This window comes from Oncorhynchus mykiss, chromosome 5 (assembly GCF_013265735.2).
Source record: "Oncorhynchus mykiss isolate Arlee chromosome 5, USDA_OmykA_1.1, whole genome shotgun sequence".
Taxonomy (NCBI): Eukaryota; Metazoa; Chordata; class Actinopteri; order Salmoniformes; family Salmonidae; genus Oncorhynchus; species Oncorhynchus mykiss.
The window spans coordinates 51,692,306-51,717,401 of record NC_048569.1 but is presented as its reverse complement, the minus strand read 5'-3'; the positions used below and the strand labels follow the sequence as shown (position 1 = coordinate 51,717,401).

General features: G+C 41.3%; 2 protein-coding genes across 3 annotated transcripts in view; one reads left to right on the top strand and one right to left on the bottom strand.

Annotated features, from left to right (window-relative positions):
• LOC110522962 (26S proteasome non-ATPase regulatory subunit 1-like) overlaps positions 1 to 25,096 on the top strand; it is a 134,815-nt gene that overhangs the window by 50,710 nt on the left and 59,009 nt on the right. The gene's annotated exons all lie outside the window — the stretch shown is intronic.
• Positions 7,458 to 24,502, bottom strand: LOC110524009 (5-hydroxytryptamine receptor 2B). Of its 2 annotated transcripts, none has more exons than XM_021603282.2 (4): positions 24,184 to 24,502; positions 22,138 to 22,774; positions 13,370 to 13,570; positions 7,458 to 10,351 (listed from the first exon to the last, which is right to left on the bottom strand). In XM_021603282.2, exons 2-4 carry the CDS (start codon positions 22,397 to 22,399, stop codon positions 9,429 to 9,431), a joined length of 1,386 nt encoding a protein of 461 aa, XP_021458957.2. In that variant the 5' UTR covers positions 22,400 to 22,774; positions 24,184 to 24,502; the 3' UTR covers positions 7,458 to 9,428. The 2 variants fall into 2 exon arrangements, with proteins under 2 accessions (XP_021458957.2, XP_021458958.2); XM_021603283.2 differs by lacking the exon at positions 24,184 to 24,502 and adding an exon at positions 23,823 to 24,177.

Sequence of the window (25,096 nt, the reverse complement as noted above, 5' to 3'; positions counted from 1 at the left end):
GGATTTGGCCTCCCTGTAGTCGTTGTTTGGGATTATGAACTCCAGAGTTAGCGTGGGGGTTTATGGTGGGATTATTTTGGCTCCCCTATCCATTTAGCGAAATGTCCTTTCATAGGGTAGCCGGAGGCAAAGTCATTAATATTCCTGAGTTACTTTGGTTGATTGGTTGAGCCTTCTTGGATGTGACGTCACACAGATGCCCTGAAGAGCCATCTGTTTAGTTTGCTTACGGGTATGACCAGTCAGCACCGAACGACTTGGGAAACCCAGCTTCAGCTGAATTAATGAACTGGGAAATAAATGAAAGCCCCACCAGATAGCTACCAATCTATTTTAGTTTCATTGTCCGACCTTTCATAAAGAGTCCACTAATTGCTATTTGTACCTTCCCACAAACTGTTGGCTAGTATCTTCCCACAAACTGTTGGCACAAACTGTTGATTAGTTGGCTAGTAGCTTACTGGCCTGTCAGTAGCCACTATCTAACGTTAGCTACATTTCAGACAGTAGCTATCCTTCTAAATACGGTGGTCACTGGATAAACTAACTATGAATTGAACATTAACTACTAGTCAAAAGTTTTAGAACACCTACTCATTCAAGGGTTTTTCTTTATTTGTACTATTTTCTACATTGTAGAATAATAGTGACGACATTAAAACTATTAAATGACACATGGAATAATGTAGTAACCAAAAAGTATTAAACAAATCAAAATATATTTGAGATGCTTCAAATAGCCACCCTTTGCCTTGATGACCGCTTTGCACACTCTTGGCATTCTCTCAACCGGCTTCACCTGGAATAGTTTTCCAACAGTCTTGAAGGGGTTCCCACATATGCTGAGCACTTGTTGGCTGCTTTTCCTTCACTCTGCGGTCCAACTCATCCCAAACCATCTCAATTTGGTTTAGGTCGGGTATTGCGGAGGCCAAGTCATCTGATGCAGCACACCATCACTCTCCTTCTTGGTAAAATAGCCCTTACACAGCCTGGAGGTGCGTTTGGTCATTGTCCTTTTGAAAAACAAATGATAGTCCCACTAAGCGCAGACCAGATGGGATGGCATATCCCTGCAGAATGCTGTGGTAGCCATACTGGTTAACTGTGCCTTGATTTCTAAATAAATCAGACTGTGTCACCAGCAAAGTACCATAACACCACCTCCTCCATGCTTTACGGTGGGAAATACACATGACAAGATCATCAGTTCACCCACTTTGCGTCTCACAAAGACACGCCGGTTGGAACCAAAAATCTCCAATTTGGACTCCAGACCAAAGGACAAATTGCTTGTGTTTCTTGGCCCAAGTAAGTCTCTTCTTCTAATTGGTGTCCTTTAGTAGTGGTTTCTTTGCAGCAATTCAACCATGAAGGCCTGATTCATGCAGTCTCCTCTGAACAGTTGATGTTGAGATGTCTGTTTAACTTTTTGAAGCATTTATTTGGGCTGCAATCTGAGGTGCAGTTAACTCTAATGAACTTATCCTCTGCAGCAGCGGTAACTCTGGGTCTTCCATTTTTGTGGCGGTCCTCATGGGAGCCAGTTTCATCATAGTGTTTGATGGTTTTTGCGACTGCACTTGAAGAAACTTTAAAAGTTCTTGACATTTTCCGTCTTGACTGACGTCTTAAAGTATTGATGGACTGTCATTTATCTTTGCTTATTTGAGCTGTTCTTGTCATTATATGGACTATCTTCTGTATACCACCCCTACCTTGTCACAACACAACTGATTGGCTCAAACGCAATAAGAAGGAAAGAAGTTCCACAAATTAACTTTTAACAAGGCACACCTGTTAATTGAAATCTATTCCAGGTGACAACCTCATGAAGCTGGTTGAGAGAATGCCAAGAGTGTGCAAAGATGTCATCAGGGCAATGGGTGGGTTTTTGAAGAATCTCACACATAAATGGTGGCCATTTGAAGAATTTCATGATTTAACACTTTTGGTTACTACATGATTCCATATGTGTTATTTCATAGTTTTGATGTCTTCACTATTATTCTACAATGTAGAAAATAGTCAGAATAAACAAAAACCCTTTTGAATGAGTAGGTGTTCTTAAACCTTTGACCAGTAGTGTATTTTGGTGAATACTAACTAGTAGCCAGTTTGTTGTTGCCCATGGTGGAGTCATATCTAACTAGCTGGCTCCTGAAACCTGTTGTCGTGTTCCCCTGCTCAGATGTTGCATGCATCAACCAATGTTTGCGTGCCATGTCATGGACTGTCATCGAATGACCGATAGCATTAACTAACATATATGATGTGTTTAGCTGTTACTTAAAATACCTAAGTCTGTGTCCATGCATGAGCTCTTCAGTATACCTAACGTTATGGTACAGACACACCAATAGATCTGACTGCCAATAAGGACTTTGCACAGTAGGAGGCCATTTCTTCTCTTGCTAGAACAAAAAGTCTCTGCTGTGTACCGACCTGGTACCGACGAACCTGCCGTTTCTACTTAGAAGCTATAGAAGCTGATGCGTACCTTTGGAACATATTTAATAACAAAAAAAAAGTTAGACATCTGTTTAATATACACCATCACAATAAATCAATTTATATTAGGCAGGTCTAAAGAAACAATATGATTTTATTTTTTCTCAGAACAGAATATGAGTTGGCCTACTGTATGTTATCTGGCTATTTGCCGTATGTTCGTTCATTTAGTGGACTAAATATGCTTACGTGCCATTATTTTATATTTTATAGTAAGAACAATATAATTGAACTTTGCTGAAATAAAATAGAAAGGATATTTTTCCCCATTCTGGAGCGAGTGTGCATATGATGTGTCTGTCATAATTTCAAACAAGTCCTATATGCTAGATTTAGTTATTTGGGAATGATACAAACCGTAGTGTTTTAGAACTCCAAAACAAATATGGGCTGCATGATGCGACTATAAGCTTTTGATGATTTGTCGCAAAAAAGCTTGCACTCTGTTCTTGCCTCAGGCTACACACGCTGTTCTCTCATCAAGTGATCATACTTTCACACATCAGACTATTCTCAATTGAATCTTGTCTTTACTAGTATGTGAAATTTGTTTTGATTTAGAAAAGCCCATCCCATTATCAAATTTGCAGTGGAATAAAGACATGTAATCCGTATGCAACTCGAATAGCGAATGAAGACCGCTTTCTCGCAGTTAGTTTTTCAATCATGCCGGGTAGACTACTCCAGTTTTATAGCTGAGCATGTGCTTAATATGAGCAGCTGAGAAATAAATATAGTAGCCGGTAGGATCCTCCTTTTTAGTGGCAACTATCAAAGGTCTGCTTTAACACAGGATTGCAGATAGAAATGTCTGGGTTCATAAGAACCCTTACAGTACATGGCCAAAGTATGTGGACACCTGCTCGTCGTACCCCATTTGCTGCTATAACAGCTTCCACTCTACTGGAAAGGCTTTCCACTACGATGGAACATTGCTGCGGGGACTTGCTTCCATTCAGCCACGAGCATTAGGGCGGTCGTGCACTGATTTTGGGGGCGATTTAAGCCTGGCTCGCAGTCGGCGTTCCAATTAATTCCCAGAGGTGTTCGAGGTCAGTTCTCTCAGCAGACCAGTTAATTTCTTCCACACCAATCTCGCCAAACAGTTTCTGTATAGACCTCGCTTTTGCACAGGGGCATTGTCATGCTGAAACAGGAAAGAGCATTCCCTAAACTTTTGCCACAAAATTGGAAGCATGGAGTTGTCTAGAATGTCATTGTATGCTGTAGCGTTAAGATTTCCCTTCACTGGAACTAAGGGGCCTAGCCCGAACCATGAAAAATAGCCTCGGACCATTATTCCTCTTCCACCAATCTTTACAGTTGGCACTATGCATTGGGACAGGTAGCGTTCTCCTGGCATCCCCCAAATCCCAGATTAGTCTTGTCGGACTGCCAGATGGTGAAGCGTGATTCATCACTCCAAAGAATGTGTTTCCACTGCTCCAGAGTCCAATGGACTTTACACCACTCTAGCTGCTTGGCATTGGTCATGGTGATCTTAGGTTTGTGTGTGTCTTCTCGGCCATAGAAATCCATTTTGTGAAGCTCCTGACGAATACTTCTTGTTCTGACGTTGCTTCCAGAGGTAGTTTGGAGCTCGTTCTTGAGTGTTGCAATTGAGGACAGATAATTTTTTACGCGCTTCAGCACGTGGCGGTCCCATTCTATGAGCTTGCATGGCCAACCACGTCACGAGTGAGCCGTTGTTGCTCCTAGATGTTTTCACTTCACAATAACAGCACTTACAGTTGACCGGGGCAGCTCTAGCAAGGCAGAAATTTGATGAACTTATTTCGTTTGAAAGGTTGGCACGCTATGACAGTGCCACGTTGAAAGTCACTGAGGTCTTCCTTGCGGGCCGATCTACCGTAAATGTTTGGCTATGGAGATTGCATGGCTGTGTGCTCGATTTTATACAGGTGTTTTATATGTTTTATGTGCTCGATTTTATACGGGTTAAACGGGTGTGGCTGAAATGGCCGAATCCACAAATTTGAAGATGTTTCCACATACTTTTGTCCAACCACTGTTTTGAGTAGCATGTACAGTGCCTTGCGAAAGTATTCGGTCCCCTTGAACTTTGCGACCTTTTGCCACATTTCAGGCTTCAAACATAAAGATATAAAACTGTATTTTTTTGTGAAGGAAGAATCAACAACAAGTGGGACACAATCATGAAGTGGAACGACATTTATTGGATATTTCAAACTTTTTTAACAAATCAAAAACGGAAAAATTGGGTGTGCAAAATTATTCAGCCCCCTTAAGTTAATACTTTGTAGCGCCACCTTTTGCTGCGATTACAGCTGTAAGTTGCTTGGGGTATGTCTCTATTAGTTTTGCACATCGAGAGACTGAATTTTTTTCCCATTCCTCCTTGCAAAACAGCTCGAGCTCAGTGAGGTTGGATGGAGAGCATGTTGTGAACAGCAGTTTTCAGTTCTTTCCACAGATTCTCGATTGGATTCAGGTCTGGACTTTGACTTGGCCATTCTAACACCTGGATATGTTTATTTTTGAACCATTACATTGTAGATTTTGCTTTATGTTTTGGATCATTGTCTTGTTGGAAGACAAATCTCCGTCCCAGTCTCAGGTCTTTTGCAGACTCCATCAGGTTCTTCCAGAATGGTCCTGTATTTGGCTCCATCCATCTTCCCATCAATTTGAACCATCTTCCCTGTCCCTGCTGAAGAAAAGCAGGCCCAAACCATGATGCTGCCACCACCATGTTTGACAGTGGGGATGGTGTGTTCAGCTGTGTTGCTTTTACGCCAAACATAACGTTTTGCATTGTTGCCAAAAAGTTCAATTTTGGTTTCATCTGACCAGAGCACCTTCTTCCACATGTTTGGTGTGTCTCCCAGGTGGCTTGTGGCAAACTTTAAACAACACTTTTTATGGATATCTTTAAGAAATGGCTTTCTTCTTGCCACTCTTCCATAAAGGCCAGATTTGTGCAATATACGACTGATTGTTGTCCTATGGACAGAGTCTCCCACCTCATCTGTAGATCTCTGCAGTTTATCCAGGGTGATCATGGGCCTCTTGGCTGCATCTCTGATCAGTCTTCTCCTTGTATGAGCTGAAAGTTTAGAGGGATGGCCAGGTCTTGGTAGATTTGCAGTGGTCTGATACTCCTTCCATTTCAATATTATCGCTTGCACAGTGCTCCTTGGGATGTTTAAAGCTTAGGAAATCTTTTTGTATCCAAATCCGGCTTTAAACTTCTTCACAACAGTATCTCAGACCTGCCTGGTGTGTTCCTTGTTCTTCATGATGCTCTCTGCGCTTTTAACGGACCTCTGAGACTATCACAGTGCAGGTGCATTTATACGGAGACTTGATTACACACAGGTGGATTGTATTTATCATCATTAGTCATTTAGGTCAACATTGGATCATTCAGAGATCCTCACTGAACTTCTGGAGAGAGTTTGCTGCACTGAAAGTAAAGGGGCTGAATAATTTTGCACGGCCAATTTTTCAGTTTGATTTGTTAAAAAAGTTTGAAATATACAATAAATGTCGTTCCACTTCACGATTGTGTCTCACTTGTTGTTGATTCTTCACAAACAAATACAGTTTTATGTCTTTATGTTTGAAGCCTGAAATGTGGCAAAAGGTCGCAAAGTTCAAGGGGGCCGAATACTTTCGCAAGGCACTGTATACCTACTTACGTTTTGGAAGCTAATAGATTACAATTATTGTCGCATCTTTTAACTAAATGCAATCTGAAAATACTAATAACATGTAAATATTATTGGTAACAGAATAAATAGCAGAAGAATAACTGCAGATGAAATAATGCTGTAATTTATAATTATATTATATATACATTATAATTCCAGCGCACTGTGCGTCCTATTGTAGGCTATTGCCCCTTTTAAGAACTATAATTTATTTTGTAGGCAGACCTTGTGTTGTGATTCTTACCAAATATTTTGTATTTTCACCCCAATTAAATAAACAGCTGATGAAGCTATTTTAGCCTATAGTTCACATACTGCAAACAAATCATCTGAACTAAAGTCTTTACACATATTTTGGAATTTCTGTGCATTCTTGACAATCCCTAATCTGTATCTAAAAACGGCACGTTTTTTCCGCGAACCTGCACATCTTCTCTCTTGTGGCACCAATGTGAGGGTTTATGGCAGGGGAAACAGAATTTGGAGAGCATTTCGAGAGGTTGTCTGACCTGAACTCAGACCACCTCTTAATTGTATTTTCAGTTCGCTTCAGGATCTCTTTTGAGGGGTCTGAGTTCATACTAGACGTGGCGGTAATACTGTCACCGCAATCGCTCTAGTCTCATCTAGCTATTTTAAAGCGTAATCTACTCCCAGAAATTAAAATCATGAAACTTCTGTCAATTTGCTGAAAGCCTGTGTTTTATCAATGGGTAAAAAAAGAGAACTCCCCATGATTTAACTTCTAAGTGGTCCTTCTGTGAAATTAGGAAATTGTGTAGGAACGCGTCATAGCTACATGGTTCTCATCACTGGAGATGGGGGATAACACACTATCACATTTCATAGCCCTTTGAAAACAATTACCTGCACTCCAGATTGTCAAAAGGCCAATGGATGGTATGGGCATACTTGTCTAGAACACATCCATCCGTTTTATATCGTCATGACAAAGTATATATTTCACTTGGATGTGTTCAATATAAACAATGTACCAAATTATTCAACTCTGTTTGTCCTTCAAATACCACCTCGCAATGCGCCCTGTGCCTCTGTGGGAATGGGCCGTTGATGCCATAGCAACATACTCTGATTAATGACAAAAATGTCAATATAGTATCAAGGGCTTTCTAAAAATTCTAGCTAGCTAGCAACAAAATTAGCACAGCTTGCTAGTTAGCGTACATTAGCTACAGCAGGCACATGCTAAACAAGCTACTGCCATCTTGTGGCCTGGAGTATTCTAAAAACTATTCCACTGTAAAATGTCAATTTAACAGCCTTTGCGTTTTATTTGTTTAAATTACTGAACAAAACGGGCGCTTATTAGAGACAGGTTTCTATTTGAGCCTGGCGTCTGTTTCCTGAATGCACACATCTTTTGCTCATTTGCATAGTTAATTGTTTAATTCCAACATTCACCTCCAAGATTTTAAACAATTTCTTAATTATCATTTAGTGTCATTTTTTTTGTCTAAGTATGCCTCCATACAAATTATACATAAAAATGTTTTATTTTACCACTTGAGGGAGATCGGATGATTTCTGGGGGTCTGTACTCCAGAAGTTCTTACTGGCAATAAAAATTGATGATTGCCAGAACTTGGTGTAGTTTTTAAATGCATTGGGGCCTGTAGATTGCCATGCTTCTCTCTATATTCAGCTATTAATAGGCTACATCTAGTTATTAAAAAGCTGTGTAATATAATGTTGCAATGCAAGTCCTTTCTATATTCTTTAGAATTGTATTAAATGCATTCATTTTATTCTAAAGTATGTCATTTTGAGACGATTTTTTACATCCCAAAATAGGACACTGCCCCTTTTTAAGACAAACATTCCAAAATATATCAACTCGCTACAGTAGGCTAGCCAAGACACATGCTAGGTGTCTTTTTGTAGCTTTATTTTAGCAGACTATCAACAGTAGCCAGCATATTGCTATTGCTTGTAAATCCCTTTCCCTAAAGTAAAGGAGCTCAGCGAATGGATTAATTACCATTTATTTTGCTCAGGATAGCTCGTGTGTGTGTGTGTGTGCTGTGTAAAGGCCATCAGCTAATAAAACATTTTTTACATTTAATGTGCTGTAGTTGTGACCTGCGGGAACAAGTGGAGCTTCAATGAACGGTCAATCATATTGCTTGACTTTATTGCGTGTAGTCTTCAAGTTACTGGGCCAGTGACTGACGAGATCCATCGGGCATAGTCAATGTCAGACCCTGTTTATAGCTTCAAAACGTGGCTAAAACAATAGTTTGGATATCGTAGATGGTCAGTCCTTGCATCCATAGCTCTGCCTATGAATTTGAGTGGTTACATTTCTCCAGACCCATCCCTCAGCTTTTTACTGGAACAGGGGTGGGGATAACATTTTTTATGTTTCAACTGCTGATTGCCCCTTTAAGAACTGTAAAAAAAAAAAAAAAGACATACTTTTGGCTTTTCTTATAGCAAAGCACTGTTTTATCAATTTATGAACCAGGAATGTTATGCTAAATACATATCCATCTGTAGGCTATACATTTGTATTTTACAAGCTTCTCATTTGCAAAGGTTTTGTCTTTGTTGCATTTTATATATAATAATCCATTTGGATGCTATAACAGTTTGGGAAATAGGACCTGTGACTATACAATAAATCTGTTAATATTCATAAAAGCACTTACCAAAAAATTGCGATTAAAATGGGTGGTATTCATAAACTATTTTGTGTGAAGGTGAAGTGTTTGTCCTCTCAATAGGTAAGAATGCCATCTCCTCAATGGAAATTGTCCATAGCAGAGAACTAAATGGCCCAAGGTGACAGGATTAGCATTGGAATATACATTGTATCCACTGAGAGAGTTTCCAGACAGTCATATGTCTTCATTCCTTATGTATTTATCTCTCTGGCGGCTTTCTTAAGAACAGTCCGACCTGACCCTTGTCAGCTTATCTTTTACTGAGGGCAACCACCTCAACACACCTGTTTGATGTCTCATTTTACGCATAATGTTCATCTATCTCTGTACGGAGGACCTCTTATTTGTTTGACAGAAATCTACATATTTTTGTTTCCCCCCTGAGAGCACACTGTTTTCTTGACTAGAAAATAATCCATGTGATGCTCATGGAAGGTAATCCCCTGGGGAGCTCACAACTCAAGCCTTGGGTGCCTCTTACATCTGACTTTCTGGTTCTAATTGTTTCCCTTTTGCTGATTGCATTTTCCGAAAGGCCTTACAAGTAACTGACATGCTCTTCGGATTTGCAATCCTCATTCTCGGTAAGGAGCAGAGTGTCCAGTAGAACGCTGCCAGAGGACTGTATTGGTGCTTGCCTTCGGCTCAGTTGACTCTGATAACACACTGGCCCGATGCCGTTTTTCATTCCCCGCTTCATGAACAGCTTAGAGTTCTCCGCCACAGATGAACGGAAGGAGATCCTTGTTAGATTCCTGCAGCCATGCTGTTCCCTTGTATGGCTGGCTGGCCCATTACTGATGCTGCTGTAGTTAAAGGTGATGTAGCGTGTGAAGGCCTGGCGGAAAGTCTTGTTGAAGAGGGTGTAGACCAGCGGGTTGATACCAGATGACACGTAGCCCACCCACACAAAGATCTCCATCAGACGGCCGATCACATTGACGTTGCAGCTCGCACAAAGCACAGAGGTGATGTTGGTGATAAAGAATGGGCACCACATGACCACAAACAGCAGGAAGACGATGCCCAGCACCTTAGAGGCACGCTGCTCATTGGTCAGGTTTTGCATGGACTTCTTGCCCAAGGTGGACATGCGACGGATGGGGATATCTTCATTTGTCATGGGGTTGGTAGGAGCGGTGGGATTTCCTGGCAGTTTCTCAGTTGTGGGAGAGGCCATGTACTGCTCCCTCTGGAAGACTGTGGAGACTGTTGGGCGAGTGAAGCGCTGGGTGACCTTTGACCTGAGCAGAAAAGCTTTCTTGCGCAACACCTGAATGGTGAGCAGGTAGATGACCATCATGATGGTTAAAGGGATGAAAAAAGCTGTCATGGAGCCATACATGATGAACTCTCGGAAGCTGTCTGGTTTCAGTAGGCAGGTGTGGTTGCTGTTAAAGGTGACATTGTTTGGAAGATGGTAGTTTCTCAGCCCCTTGATGGGAATGGGGATTGCGATACCTGTGTAAGAGCGAGAGAGAGAAGTTTGGTTAATCAAATCATCAATGCAAACTTTGCATCCTACTCTTGGTGGTTTGAGATTCAATGTGTTTTGGGAGTAGATGCAGTATCTTCTCACAGCTTAGTTTTCCACTGTGGTCACTTTATGCTGCCTTTTTGTTTTTTGCATTTTATTGTTGACATGAACTCTTCATATCTGCTTTTCCTTTTGATGTTGCAGGCATATAAAACTGTATAAAGCCTCATGCTTTCACAACTGAGGACAGCAGAGGTAGCGCAAAAGGTTAGGAAGAAAAACTGCTTTCTGTGAGTCCTGGAAGTTATCATTCTTTGCTTAACAATCCAATAAACTAACCATATATCGCCAGCTATAATACAGTGACAATGAACACACACCCTGGACAAAGACACTCTTCCACAGTTGTGGCGTCTAAGTGCTGCCCCTGTAACTCTAAGCAATCTGGTTTTGCTCAGCGAAAGAAAGTAAATGTGTAGAACCTAGCCCTGAGTGAAAAGTAGGGGTGTGCTGTTGTGAAGATGTCCGAACGCTCCATAACTACCACTATTGCCAGGCTAAACTCTGCCAAGTCCTCACACCGCAGTCTCACAAATGCCTCAGCCAGAGGAACCGTCTAGGCTGACGATGTTAACGAGCATAGGGGTGTTTAATTTCATTTCCTAATGGAAAGCTAATATTTAACGGATAACAGATAATTTAAAAGCAAACCAGTATGCTTATATACTGAGGGTTCACTGGCCAGTCATCAGTAATACAGACTCGGGCAGTGGACTCTAAAGTAATATCATCAATCAGGAAAATAAAACGATGTTTGTCTCAACTGTCAAACTATCTCTTTGGACTATGGCAAATGACATTTGGGTCTAGGCTTACATTGGGCCAAAAATGGGAAACCAGTTTGAGTCTGGAATTCCCTCGTATGAAATATGCCCTGTGAGAAGAGGATTCCAGTGTTTCAGCTCCATCTGCACCTCATTTATAGTCTAATAATAGGCTAAGAAAATGGATGCAATGATCAGGGGCCCTTCGAGTTCATTAAGGTAGGGGCTATCAATGAGAAGGCTAAGCTATTCTACACACAACAGACCTAAGATTTGATCTGAGATTAATAGCAAAGAGAGAGGGGCAGACAGACCGACAGTCGGAACCGTGCGTATAGGTGATAACATGGTAATCTTTATCTCGCATTGTCTTCTCTTGCAATGCCTCAAATTCAGTCTATTAAAATATATACACTACCAGTCAAAAGTTTTAGAACACCTACTCATAACGGAGTCGCCTCTTCACTGTTCACGTTGAGACTGGTGTTTTGTGGGGGCTATTTAACTTCTTTGGGATAGGGGGCAGCATTTTCACTTTTGGATGAATATCGTGCCCAGAGTAAACTGCCTCCCACTCAGTCCCAGATGCTAATATATGCATATTAGTAGTAGTATTGGATAGAAAACACTCTGGAGTTTCTAAAACAGTTTGAATGTCTGTGTGTATAACAGAATTCATATGGCAGGCAAAAACCTGAGAAAAAAATCCATACAGGAAGTGGGAAATCTGAGGTTTGTAGTTTTTGAACTCACCCCTATTGACTACACAGTGGGATATTGGTAATGTTGCACTTCCTACGGCTTCCACTAGATGTCAACCGTCTTTAAAACATTGTTTCAGGCTTCTACTGTGAAGTGGGAGCGAATGAGAGCTGTTTGACTAAGGGGTCTGGCAGCAGCCTCGTTCTGTCACGCGCGTTCACATGAGAGGTATCTCTCGTTCCATTGCTTTTCTACAGACAATGGAATTCTCCGGTTGGAACATTATTGAACATTTATGATAACATCCTAAAGATTGATTCTATACTTAGTTTGACAAGTTTACTTTTTTGAGTAACTTTTTGAACTTTTCGTCCGACTGGATCTGAACGTTCGTTTGGATTTGTTTACCAAACGCCCTAACAAAAGAAGCTATTTGGACATAAATGATGGACATTTTCGAAAAAAAAACAAAAAAACATTTATTGTGGAACTGCGATTCCTGGGAGTTCATTCTGATGAAGATCATCAAAGGTAAGTGAATATTTATAATGCTATTTCAGACTAATGTTAACTGCGCAACATGGCGGATATTTGTTTTGGCTGGTTTGGCATAACACTTGAATTTTCATCAACATTTATAATGATTATTTCTGTGAATTCATGTGGCTCTCTGCAAATCACAGCATGTTTTTGAACTACTGAACATAACACACCAATGTAAAATGAGATTTTTGGATATAAATATGCACTTTTTCGAACAAAACATACATGTATTGTGTAACATGAAGTCCTATGAGTGTCATCTGATGAAGATCATCAAAGGTTAGTGATTCATTTTCTCTATTTATGCTTTTTGTGACACGTCTTTGGCTGGAAAAATGGCTGGGTTTTTCTGTGAGTTGGTGGTGACCTAACATAATCGTTTGTGGAGCTTTCGCTGTAAAGCATTTTTTAAATCAGACACAATGGCTGGATTAACAAGAATTTTATCTTTAAAATGGTGTCTAATACTTGTATGTTTGAGACATTTGATTTGACATTTCTGTTGATTGTTATTTGGCGCCCTGCAATTTCATTGGCTGTTGGCGAGCGGAACGTTCCTAGACAGGTTAATGAAGCTGCCAGTTGAGAACTTGTGAGGCGTCTGTTTCTCAAACTAGACACTCTAATGTACTTGTCCTCTTGCTCAGTTGTGCACCGGGGCCTCCCACTCTTTCTATTCTGGTTAGAGCCAGTTTGTGCTGTTGTGTGAAGGGAGTATAGACAGCTTTGTGTTGATGTAAAATTAATTTCCTTCCTGGAGGAATACTTCAATCTCTTATCATTTTTCATTTTCTGCTTCTTTTGGTCAAGTCTTTCAGGATCATTTACTGGGTTTTCCCACAGGTTACCTTGACTGCTATCACTCACTAGAAAAATTACAGACTGCTCCTGATCTCAACAGTCAACACAGGACAAAAAAACAGCACTGCTTACCAATGGATATGAGCCACACCACTGCTATCTTGGCCATGGCTTTGGACCTGGACTTATACTGGCTGTGCTGAATGGGTTTCTTGATGGCTATGTAGCGGTCCAGTGAGATGGCACACAGGTGCATGATGGATGCTGTGGAGAACAGGACGTCCAGGAAGAGCCAGATTGGGCAGAGGAACTCCGGAAGAGGCCACCCGGAATCTGAGAAACAGAAAAAAGATGGAAAGAATTGGATTGTTAACTGCTCTCATAGGCCAGTACAGAACCATTTGAGATGAAAAGAACACAGTTCTCAAACTTGATTACTGTGGTGCTGAATCTTTTGTTTTCACCTTACATCAGATAAGCCTTATTGAATTTAGATTTCAGTGACTAAGTCATGATGATTTTGTTTTGGATTAAATTGCTATCTATTTGGATTATTCCCATTGAAAACAGGACTACACTGAACAAAAATATAAACACAACATGTAAAGTGTTCGCTCATGAAACATGGGACCGAAATAAGATCCTATACATTTGCCATGCGCACAAAAAGCACATTTCTCAAGTGGTGTGTTGAGGATTTCTGTTTATAATAAAGCCCTTTTTTGTGGGGAAAAACTAATTCTGACTGGGTGGGCCTGGCTACCAAGTGGGTGGGCCTGGCTACCAAGTGGGTGAGCCTTGGAGGGCATGGCTACACCCCTGCCCAGTCATGTGAAATCCATAGATAAGGGTCTAATGAATTTATTTCAACTGACTGATTTCCTTTATATGATCTGTAACTCAGTAAAATATTTGAAATTGTTACATGTTGCGTTTTATATTTTTGTTCAGAAATTGTACTGATATGTCCTCAGCACACCTATTATATTCTAAATAGAGCTTGTGTTGTTGACCCCACCAGCATTGGGGAGATACGCTTCAATAGTGGATTAAAACCAGCTCTGATGTAATGAATTCTGTTTGTTTATTTTAGTAAAGCATGAATTCACAGCAGAGATGCTTCTCTTTTGACTGTGTATGGAGCTGAAAGCTCTATGCTTTTGATGTAGATGTGTTCAAGCACCCTTCTCTCCAGAACTGTTTATACTGGGTCTCGGATGTGAAATTAGCGAGTAATTGGGCTGGATTATATCCCATTGCACACCAGCATTATAAAAGATCCTGTTGTTGAAAAAGTTGTTGAATGATTTCTTTAGTGATTGCTTGTACTTCATAACGCAAGCATTAGTGAATACATCACATTTATTTTTGTATCGAAGTATTACTTCTAATATTGTATCTTCGTATACAATTATAAAAGAAATGCGCTTTTGAAGAAATGGTTCTTAAACACAATATTTGAGTGTCCTCCCTTCATGTTTTACATGCACCCTAGGACTGTAATGGACACTCCTTACCCACTTTATTGGGTTCCATGGCACACCATTTCAGGTGCTTTGTTCAGCTTGATGCACGATTTTGCCATTTCTCCTTATTTAATTCTTATATTTTTGTTTATATTTAAATAAACTTTTATAGGGACTTTCTAAGAGTATTTTTGTGGGCCGTTTTGTAATTCCTATCATCTGTCTACTTAACATGGACAAAGAGAAAAACAATTCTCTCATACACTCAACATATTCTATACATGTGGTGATTATTATGTGCATAGACCAGAGTTTAAATCTGGCTGCAGGCAAAGTTTCTGAAGATGTACACTGACTAATAATATAAATGCAGCATGCAAAACTGTACAGTTCATATAAGGAAATAAATACATTAGGCCCTAATGTATGGATTTCACATGACTGGGAATATAGATATGCATCTGTTGGTCACAGATACCTTAAAAAAAAGGTAGGGGCGTGGATCAGAAAACCAGTCAGTATCTGGTGTGACCATTTAGCCTCATGCAGCGCGACACATCTCCTTCTCATAGATTTGATCAGGCTGTTGATTGTGGCCTGTGGTCCCACTCTTGGCTGTGTGAAGTTGCTGGATATTGGCGGGAACTGGAACGTGCCGTTGTACAAGTCAATCCAGAGCATTAACCTTTATTTAACTAGGCAAGTCAGTTAAAAACAATCTTATTTACAATGACGGCCTATCCCGGTCAAACCCAGACGACGCTGGGCCAATTGTGCGCTGCCTTATGGGACTCACGGCCAGATGTGATGCAGCCTGGATTTGAACCAGGGACTGTAGTTGCACTTCTTGCACTGAGATGAAGTGCCTTAGACCGCTGTGCCACTCAGGAGCCCATATGTCTGGTGAATATGCAGTCCATGGAAGAATTGGGATATTTTCAGCTTCCAGGAATTGTATACAGATCATTGCGACGTTCTCATAGAAAACAGCTGGTTTCAATTGGGACAAGAATGTGCAATTTTGTGCATTATTATGCTGAAACATGAGATGATGGCGGATGATGAATGACACAACAATGGGCCTTAGGATCTCATCACGATATCTCTGTGCATTCAAATTGCCATCAATAAAATGCAATTGTGTTCGTTGTCTGTAGCTCATGCCTGCCCATGCCATAACCCCACCACCACCATGGGGCACTCTGTTCACAATGTTGACATCAGCAAACTGCTCGCCCACACGACGCCATACAATCTGTCCGCCATCTGCCCGGTTCAGTTGAAACCGGGATTCATCCATGAAGAGCATATCGAAGGGGAGCATTTGCCCACTGAAGTCAGGCAAAAGGTAGGCCGTCATTGTAAATAAGTGTTTTGTTCTTAATTGACTTGCCTAGTTAAATAAAGGTTAAAAAACATTCAATTCTCTTGCAACAGCTTTGGTGGACATTCCTGCAGCCAGCATGCTAATTTCCCTCACCTTGAGACATCTGTGGCATTGTGTTGTGACAACTGCACATTTTAGTGGTATTCTATTGTGCCCAGCACAAGGTACACTTGTGTAATGATCATGCTGTTTAATCAGCTTCTTTAATATGCCACAGGTGGATAGATTATTTTGGCAAAGGAGAAATGCTCACTAACAGGGATGTGCAAAAAATTTGAGGGAAATTACCTTTTTTGTGCATATGGAACATTTGTCATGGAGATTTTGTTTCAGATCATGAAACATGAGACCAACACTCTACATGTTGCATTTATATTTTTGTCCATTATATGTGTTGCCAATGCTATAGAGGTGTCCATCCAAGGCCACATTTCTAGGTTAAACTTATAAAGCCATTGCAGTGGACCGGCTACTCTGTGAGAGCGAATACTTTGAAAACCGAGCTACAAACCTCTAGTGTAGGGTGAGGTTATCATTCCAAAGTGGGAGAAAGCCAGTTAGTACTAAAACAAAGCTGAAAATGCTGTCTTATTAAAGGGCTGTCTTCTGAGTATTATTGTCTTAACGATAATTATTATTGCTTACTTTAGAAAATGTCTCCGTTCCAGCAAATACCAGGATATAAACGCTCTGTCCTGCGCCATTGATGTCTGTCAAGGCTCTCTGATTACACAAGACATGCACACAGTTCTTAAGGGGCTCCATACTTTATATGGGAATCCTTTTTTCCCTCCCCACTCTGAGTGCATCTGTAAACTCATCCTAAACCTTAAACACTCACCTGCCATCACAATTGTTTTAATTGGTCTTTCTGGACACCCGTATTAGTGGATTCGGCTATTTAAGCCACACAAGTTGCTGACAGGTGTATAAACTTGAGCACACAGCCATGCAATCTGAATAGCCAAACATTGGTAGTAGAATGTCCTTTCAATGTGGCACCGTCATAGGATGCCACCTTTCCAACAAGTCAGTTCATCAAATTTCTGCCCTGCTAGAGCTGCCCCGGTCAACTGTAAGTGATGGTATTGTGAAGAGGAAGCATCTAGGAGCAACAACGGGTCAGCCACGTAGTGGTAGGCCACACAAGCTCACAGAACGGGACATCCGAGTGCTGAAGCACTTAAAAATTGTCTGTCTTTGGTTGTAACTCTCACTACTGAGTTCCAAACTTCCTCTGGAAGCAATGTCAGCACAATGACTGTTCATCAGGAGCTTCATGAAATGGGTTTCCATGGCCAAGCAGCCGCACATAAGCCTAAGATCACATTGTCAAGTGTCAGCTGGAGTGGTGTAAAGCTCGCCGCCATTGGAGCAGTGGAAAACTGTTCTCTGGAGTGATGAATCACGCTTCACCATCTGGCAGTCCGACGGACTAACCTGGGTTTGGGGGATGTTACCTGTGCCAACTGTAAAGATTGGTGGAAGAGGAATAATGGTCTGAGGCTGTTTTTCATGGTTCGGGCTAGGCCCCTTAGTTCCAGTGAAGGGAAATCTTAACGCTACAGCATACAATGACCTTCTAGACTATTCTGTGCTTCCAACATTGTGGCAACAGTTTGGGAAAGACCATTTTCTGTTTCACCATGACAATGCCCCTGTGCACAAAGCGAGGTCCAAAAATAAATGTTTTTTTGAGATTGGTGTGAAAGAACTTGACTGGCCTACAAAGAGCCTTGACCTCCACCCCATTGAACACCTTTGGGATAAATTGGAACGCTGAATGCAAGCCGGGCGTAATTGCCCAACATCAGTGCCTGACATCACTAATGCTCTTGCGGCTGAATGGAAGCAAGTCCCCGCAGCAATGTTCCAACATCTAGTAGAAAGCCTTCCCAGAAGAGTGGAGGCTGATATAGAAGCACAGGGGGTACCAACTCCAAATTTGATTCCCATGATTTTGATATGAGATGGATGACAAGCAAGTGTCTACATACCTTTGGTCATGTAGTGTTGCTAGATACTTTGTTTGACAATGGAGGTCCCACAGATGAAAGCAATTAATTGTAGTTTTTTTGAAGGCTGTAAGAACTTCCAGAGTTTTCTGTTTGCACTGAGGTACTTTAAGGCAGCATTCATTCATAAAAGGTATTGTTCTTGTTTTAAGCTCTCCACTGGAGCACTAATTTGATATTCTGGAGGTGTCTCAAAGCTTTAAATCTAGCATGTTTTGACCCAGGATTCTCCAAACGAATTATGGTTAAGCCTAAATTAAAAGACAGCTCTGGTTGAGTGGGAAATATATATCTATGCCTACCTGTTGTGTGTGGGTAGACTGGGTGAGTCTGGGACCGAGGCATGCCTTCTAAAAGCGTGACCTCTCCCTGAAACAGACAGTATTGAGCTCATTAGTGAAGAAGGATAAGAATGGTCTGTCATCCCCTTGGTTCAGAGGAGCATCGACCATAGTGACACTTGTGGGCTATTTCGTGAAATCTTAATCATCACTCTACTTTTAGAAAAATGTACATAGTTTCTGGAATGTCAGGTCTTGTGACCCAGTTGTCCCAAGGCCCAAACATATTTAAGTAAGCATTTATCTCTGTCCTCAATATAAACACATCTCGTCGTGCTACCTCGCAAACATGGCACTAGGGTAGGCGCCTCCCTGCCCGAATCGTTCAAATAGCTTTTCTTAATGGGTCTCTATGGTTTCCCGAGACTTATTCAGCTGTATATTTAGGTTTACTCTGTAGTGTAGTCAGTTTAAAGTGCACCTTTTTAAGCAGTGCAACCATTACATTTTTCAAGGTGTTGACTGTAAGCCTTAAATTCATCTGCTAGGCAGATGTGGAAAAGGACCTCAAGGACACTAGCCATGCCCTCTTTCTCAGTAAAATGTTTAATTTTTGAGGAAGGTCTAACTATGATTGGGTTCACCATCTCATTAATATTGGATGTTTGATGCAATAGCTAGGCTAATTGTGATTTAGTCTGGCACTTCCTCCACAGCCAGGGCTTGGGATGGAGAGGAGATATTTATCCAGCCAGACACAGAAGAAAGTGTTCAACAACCATCTCTACGCTATGTAGTTGTGGTTTATTTGGAGTTTAGAGAGTCTTAGGTTTAATGGCAGTGGTATATTAGCGGTCACGATACTGTGGTTATATAACATGTAGCTGCTACAACATGTCGTCTCTGTCCTCTGGTAAATGTCTTGTATTATTTTGATGTGAACAGTTTGCCTTCACACACTGTTCATAGCGCCGCTGGGCCTGGATGTACACACGCCTTAACTGGCCCACTGTGTCGAGAGGCTCTAAAGGCTCGGCGTGAAGCACTAAACTCTGTTTATGTGTGTTTATGTCTCCCTGACCCCCCCCCCCACTGTGTGCTCGGTCTCCAGCCAGGAGAGAAATGACAGCTGCCTCTGCACAGTCGTACTTTGCATCCATTCCGTACATTCACACATTGACATACTCTTACACGTGCGTACGTATACTCACACACACACACACAGCCCCCCTCCATCCTCTGAACAAAGGCTACTTCTCTTCAAAAGCCACTAGCTGTTTAGTCTTGGCCCTTTCTGTCAACTATAAACTATGGTCACTGGAGACAATCTATCCATCTGCTCATGTTCTCCAGATTTAGAACTAAGACCCTCGAAAAAGACACAGGGATTGTCTGACATGTTAAGCATGAGGACATGGCTTTGACTTTGTTTATCCCCTCCTTTCCATGTGTCTAGCCCCGAAGACTGCATTAAGATGTGATGGAAGGAAGCAGCTTCCCCCCCTTAGCAGTTTGCCTCATTCCCGCAGTTTGCACGGCACATTATGCAAAGAAAGTGCTTGTTTTTTGAAAGCATGACTTTTCCTTTCAGAAAGGTTGGTTTGTGATTTGGAAAATTGTCTGTGAAAGTCGTGCAGAAATCATGATCATTGGTAGCTGATAGGGTTGTGCTACGGTCGTGATTACATAGCCCAAGGAAGTAGTTTGTTTATTGTCCATTATCTTGTGTATTTGTCATCTGCTATAATTTGTTTATAGCTGGCGGAGTTTCAGCAGCATCTCTGTTAGTGTCCTATTAAACTCTAGCGCTCTTGAATTATCGTAAATATGCATGCCTATTATTTTTTTGTTCTGTTAACAAATGAACACAATTCTTGTGGTCAACAGATGAGTCTGCTTGATGCAATTTCCATTTTTAGGCAACCTACTGTAATGGCTTTCTGCGTTGCAATGCACATTTATTGAACCGGTGCGCTCAGGTGTTTACCGAGGCTCTCGACTGACAGCAGCTTTATAATGGCAGCTCCATGGGGACTGGGCTATTTAGACCTAATTTATAGGAGCCAAGCTAAGCATACAGTGGGGCAAAAAAGTATTTAGTCAGACACCAAAAAATCCAGAAAATCACATTGTAGGATTTTTAATGAATTTATTTGCAAATTATGGTAGAAAATAAGTATTTGGTCACCTACAAACAAGCAAGATTTCTGGCTCTCACAGACCTGTAACTTCTTCTTTAAGGGGCTCCTCTGTCCTCCACTTGTTACCTGTATAAATGGCACCTGTTTGAACTTGTTATCAGTATAAAAGACACCTGTCCACAACCTCAAACAGTCACACTCCAAACTCCACTATGGCCAAGACCAAAGAGCTGTCAAAGGACACCAGAAACAAAATTGTAGACCTGCACCAGGCTGGGAAGACTGAATCTGCAATAAGTAAGCAGCTTAGTTTGAAGAAATCAACTGTGGGAGCAATTATTAGGAAATGGAAGACATACAAGACCACTGATAATCTCCCTCGATCTGGGGCTCCATGCAAGATCTCACCCCGTGGGGTCAAAATGATCACAAGAACGGTGAGCAAAAATCCCAGAACCACACAGGGGGGACCTAGTGAATGACCTGCAGAGAACTGGGACCAAAGTAACAAAGCCTACCATCAGTAACACACTACGCCAGTACATGTCCAGGCCCGTCTGAAGTTTGCTAGAGAGCATTTGGATGATCCAGAGGAAGATTGGGAGAATGTCATATGGTCAGATGAAACCAAAATATAACTTTTTGGTAAAAACTCAACTCGTCGTGTTTGGAGGACAAAGAATGCTGAGTTGCATCCAAAGAACACCATACCTACTGTGAAGCATGGGGGTGGAAACATCATGCAAGGGACCAGGACGACTGATCCGTGTAAAGGAAAGAATGAATGGGGCCATGTATCGTGAGATGTTGAGTGAAAACCTCCTTCTATCAGCAAGGGCATTGAAGATGAAACATGGTTGGGTCTTTCAGCATGACAATGATCCCAAACACACAGACCTGGGAAATGAAGGAGTGGCTTCGTAAGAAGCATTTCAAGGTCCTGGAGTGGCCTAGCCAGTCTCCAGATCTCAACCCATTAGAAAATCTTTGGAGGGAGTTGCAAGTCCGTGTTGCCCAGCAACAGCCCCAAAACATCACTGCTCTATAGGAGATCTGCATGGAGGAATGGTCCAAAATACCAGCAACGGTGTGTGAAAACCTTGTGAAGACTTACAGAAAACGTTTGACCTCTGTCATTGCCAACAAAGGGTATATAACAAAGTATTGAGATAAACTTTTGTTATTGACCAAATACTTATTTTCCACCATCATTTGCAAATAAATTCATTAAAAATCCTACAATGTGATTTCCTGGATTTTTTTTCTCATTTTGTCTGTCATAGTTGAAGTGTACCTATGATGAAAATTACAGTCCTCTCTCATCTTTTTAAGTGGGAGAACTTGCACAATTGGTGGCTGACTAAATACTTTTTTGCCCCACTGTAAGTACTAGGCCAGCCTTTTCACTCGAATCAGCAATATGTCGCCGTATTGAGGCTGGAAGGGAATCTTAAGGGAATTAAGATGATGAGACAATCATCGGGTCACAGTTCTATTCACACTTGTAGGACCAGTAGATTTGAGTATAAGCAGTGTCTTGAGTTTCAAGTGAATGTACCAGATCTTTTCTCATGGCAAGACGAACAGGCAGTCATGTTGGGGTGACTTACTGTATAGCACAGTGATGAGGGCGATGGGCATCACCAGGAGTCCCACCAGCAGGTCGGCCACTGCCAAGGACATCAGGAAGTAGTTGGTGGCGTTCTGCAGCTTCCTCTCCAGCGACACGGCCAAGATGACCAGGATGTTGCCCCCGATGGTGGGGATGATAACCATGATGATGAGCAGAGCAGCCCAGTGCAGCTGAGCCCCGGCCACCTCCCCGGCCCCAGAGTCGTTGGTCCCCAGCGGGACCGCATCTGGCTGGGACATCCTGCTGTGGAAGGGATGGCTGACCTGGGCACGGATCGTGGTTCTGCTCTGGCTGGCTCAGGGGGCTTGGCCAGCATGGTCACAGGGTCCCACAGGCACGGGGGAGGGCAGTGGAGGGCAGCTCAGAGCCAGCACACAGGGCGGTAGCTCATCCTCAGACTCCGCGTACAAACCAAAAGGGCCACGTCACAATCGACAAAGCCCCGCCGCTCCAAAACTGAACAGATCGCCTTGAGCTTGTTCCAGGCAGTAATCCAAGCACAGATTGTACCACCACAGTAAAGGGGATGTTAGGTGAAGAGTTGGTTCTCTGACTCGTAGTCGAGGCGCCGGTGTCTTTTGGTTTGTGTACTCCCTAGAACATACCAGTTTCTACTAAAAGTTTTAAAAGGAAACAAAAGTGACAATGTTAAACCCCTTGCTCTAAAGAGGACATTAGTTTCAGTTTGAAGACTTAATGATGATTGACATTTATGGTAACAAATGTTATGTATTTTTCCTGTATATTCACTAGTATTGGGTTCCAGTCCATGGCTAAGCACTTAACCAAGGAAGCAGATATCAGCTGTAATCAGTGCTTGCATTCTTAACTCTGGCATGTTTGTGTGTGTGTGTGTGTGTTGGTTAAAAAAAATATACTGCTAATATGTTCGTTCTAGGTCTATTTCTGTAGTTTTCAAACGACTAACTTACAAAACAACTTTTAACCCATGATGTTTAAAACCAATTGCATGTCATTTAAAAAACAGCAAACTAATATTAAATTATGCATGGTTTACTTTTGAACATACAATTTAATTCAGCTTTTATTTTTGTTTTCAAATGCGATTTTAATTGGCTTATTTCCTTAATTTCCCTATGTTTATAGGAACTTAAAACTTTGCTTATTTTTGCATATCCTAGTGGCTTTTTTTCCTTTCATATTTCTAGATCAAAGTCATTGTTTCATTGGCAATAATATTACTCTAAATAGATTCATTGCATTCTCTAAATATACATACTTTTCCCAACAATTTATCTTAGAACTTTTAATGTTAATTTGTACATACTCCAAGAGTCTTTTTGAAGTGTAGAAAAATTATTTGACCCTCCTTAGCCTCTAGTCCTCTAGTTGAACCCGCTCTCTAGAAACAAACTGCTTATCCCTATTTAATTTGTCACTGTTTTATCATTTGTCTACAACAGTCGGTGCACCTATGTTGATAACAGAAAAGACTTCAGGGTCTTAGCAAAAATAAACTGTTTTTTTTAGACGTGAACTGGAATGGTATAGTCCAACGTTAGAATGAACAAAGCTCAGAAGTTCTTACAAATTGTACACTATTTGAACACATTAACAATTTTCTGTAGATTTGCGATTATTTTTTTTATTTTAGAATTATGAACAAACAGTAAGTGATTTTACTGAGTTTCTCTTTCTTACCTTCAGCTAACGCAGAAGCCTGTGTGTTCTCCTTTAGTTTGTCCAGTTCATTTGCATCGCATTCAGAGCTGCTAAATCCTTACATTTCAATCACGCAATACCTTGCGCATTGGATGAACAGTGCTGTTCATCACCAAACAACTCAATCCTCAGACTCCTTCTGTGGCAGCTTTTTTTTCTTGTCCCTGCTCTCGTTTTAATATACGTAGAACCCCTCAAAAATCATAAAATGTCATAGGCAGCCCTCCCCTTGTGGAAAATAATTGGCTAATATTATCTCACTTCGGTGCATTCCATTCTGAGGAATTTCCTTTATCCCCGCATGTTGGATGAGCCCCTGGTTTGGATTCGCATCACCTACCGTTATCACAGGTTGAAAACATTCAGATGTCCTCTCTCTGTCTCACGCTCTGTCTCACGCTCTCTGTCGGTCTTTCGCTCTCTCAGGTTCTCTGTCTTGCTCTCTCAGGTTCTCGCTCTCGCTCTGACGCTGTCTGTCTCTTTCTCTTGTCTCGCTCTTGCTCTCTCTGTCTTTGGTCGACTTGCTATTTCTCACTGTTTCTTCCTCCCACCTCCATGCTTACCCTTGAGTCATGCTAAGGAGAAAATAGATGAATGTCTCAGAGTTGGCCAAATGCCAATGGTTCTGGGAGGTAATTTCCTTCAACACAGTCGTCCTACTGTTTATTTGTCACTTTCTGCTCTCCTCCAGTAGGGACTGGGGATGGAATTTGGAGGAGGAGGGAGTTGTTAGTGATGTCCTATTGAAACTGCATTTTCACTTCTTGAAAATATTTTTGTCTGCCTAGTCTCAAACGTTCATTGACATTTTTATTTTTTATCAAAGATAAAATTATAGAAAAAATTGCCTTTATATTAGAAATTGCAGAGCTAACCATTATTGTTAGTATTGATATACATAAACCTAGCATCTCCTTGCATGCTTATTACTTCCACTGCTGTCTCATTGCATTGCTTTTAAAACCAGATGAAAAGCCATGAAGATGAGTATACATTTGATGTTCCTGAAGTATACTGTGCTCCTAATGCACCTCAGGTGTCTAGACAGGAGTTGGACCAGACAAGGTATTTTATAAGCTCCCTTTCAGTGCCTGTTTAGCGTCTCAAATCACGGGAGCCAAGAACATTTAATCTCAGTCAGATACCAGGCAGATACATTTTTGATAGTGCTCTAATTCATGACCACTTGTGTTAAGGACTGCCCTACCTTCACTGGCCAAGCGATTGCCTTTTAATTTCAGCTAAAGGTCATT

Excerpts from the sequence above, each read along its gene's own strand:
- LOC110524009 (XM_021603282.2), bottom strand. The coding sequence starts at position 22,399 with ATGTCCCAGCCAGATGCGGTCCCGCTGGGGACCAACGACTCTGGGGCC. Across the intron at positions 13,571-22,137 it reads CCTCATCACTGTGCTATACA|ATTCCGGGTGGCCTCTTCCG; the intron begins GTAAGTCACCCC and ends TCTGTTTCTCAG. Across the intron at positions 10,352-13,369 it reads GGTGTGGCTCATATCCATTG|GTATCGCAATCCCCATTCCC; the intron begins GTAAGCAGTGCT and ends GCTCTTACACAG.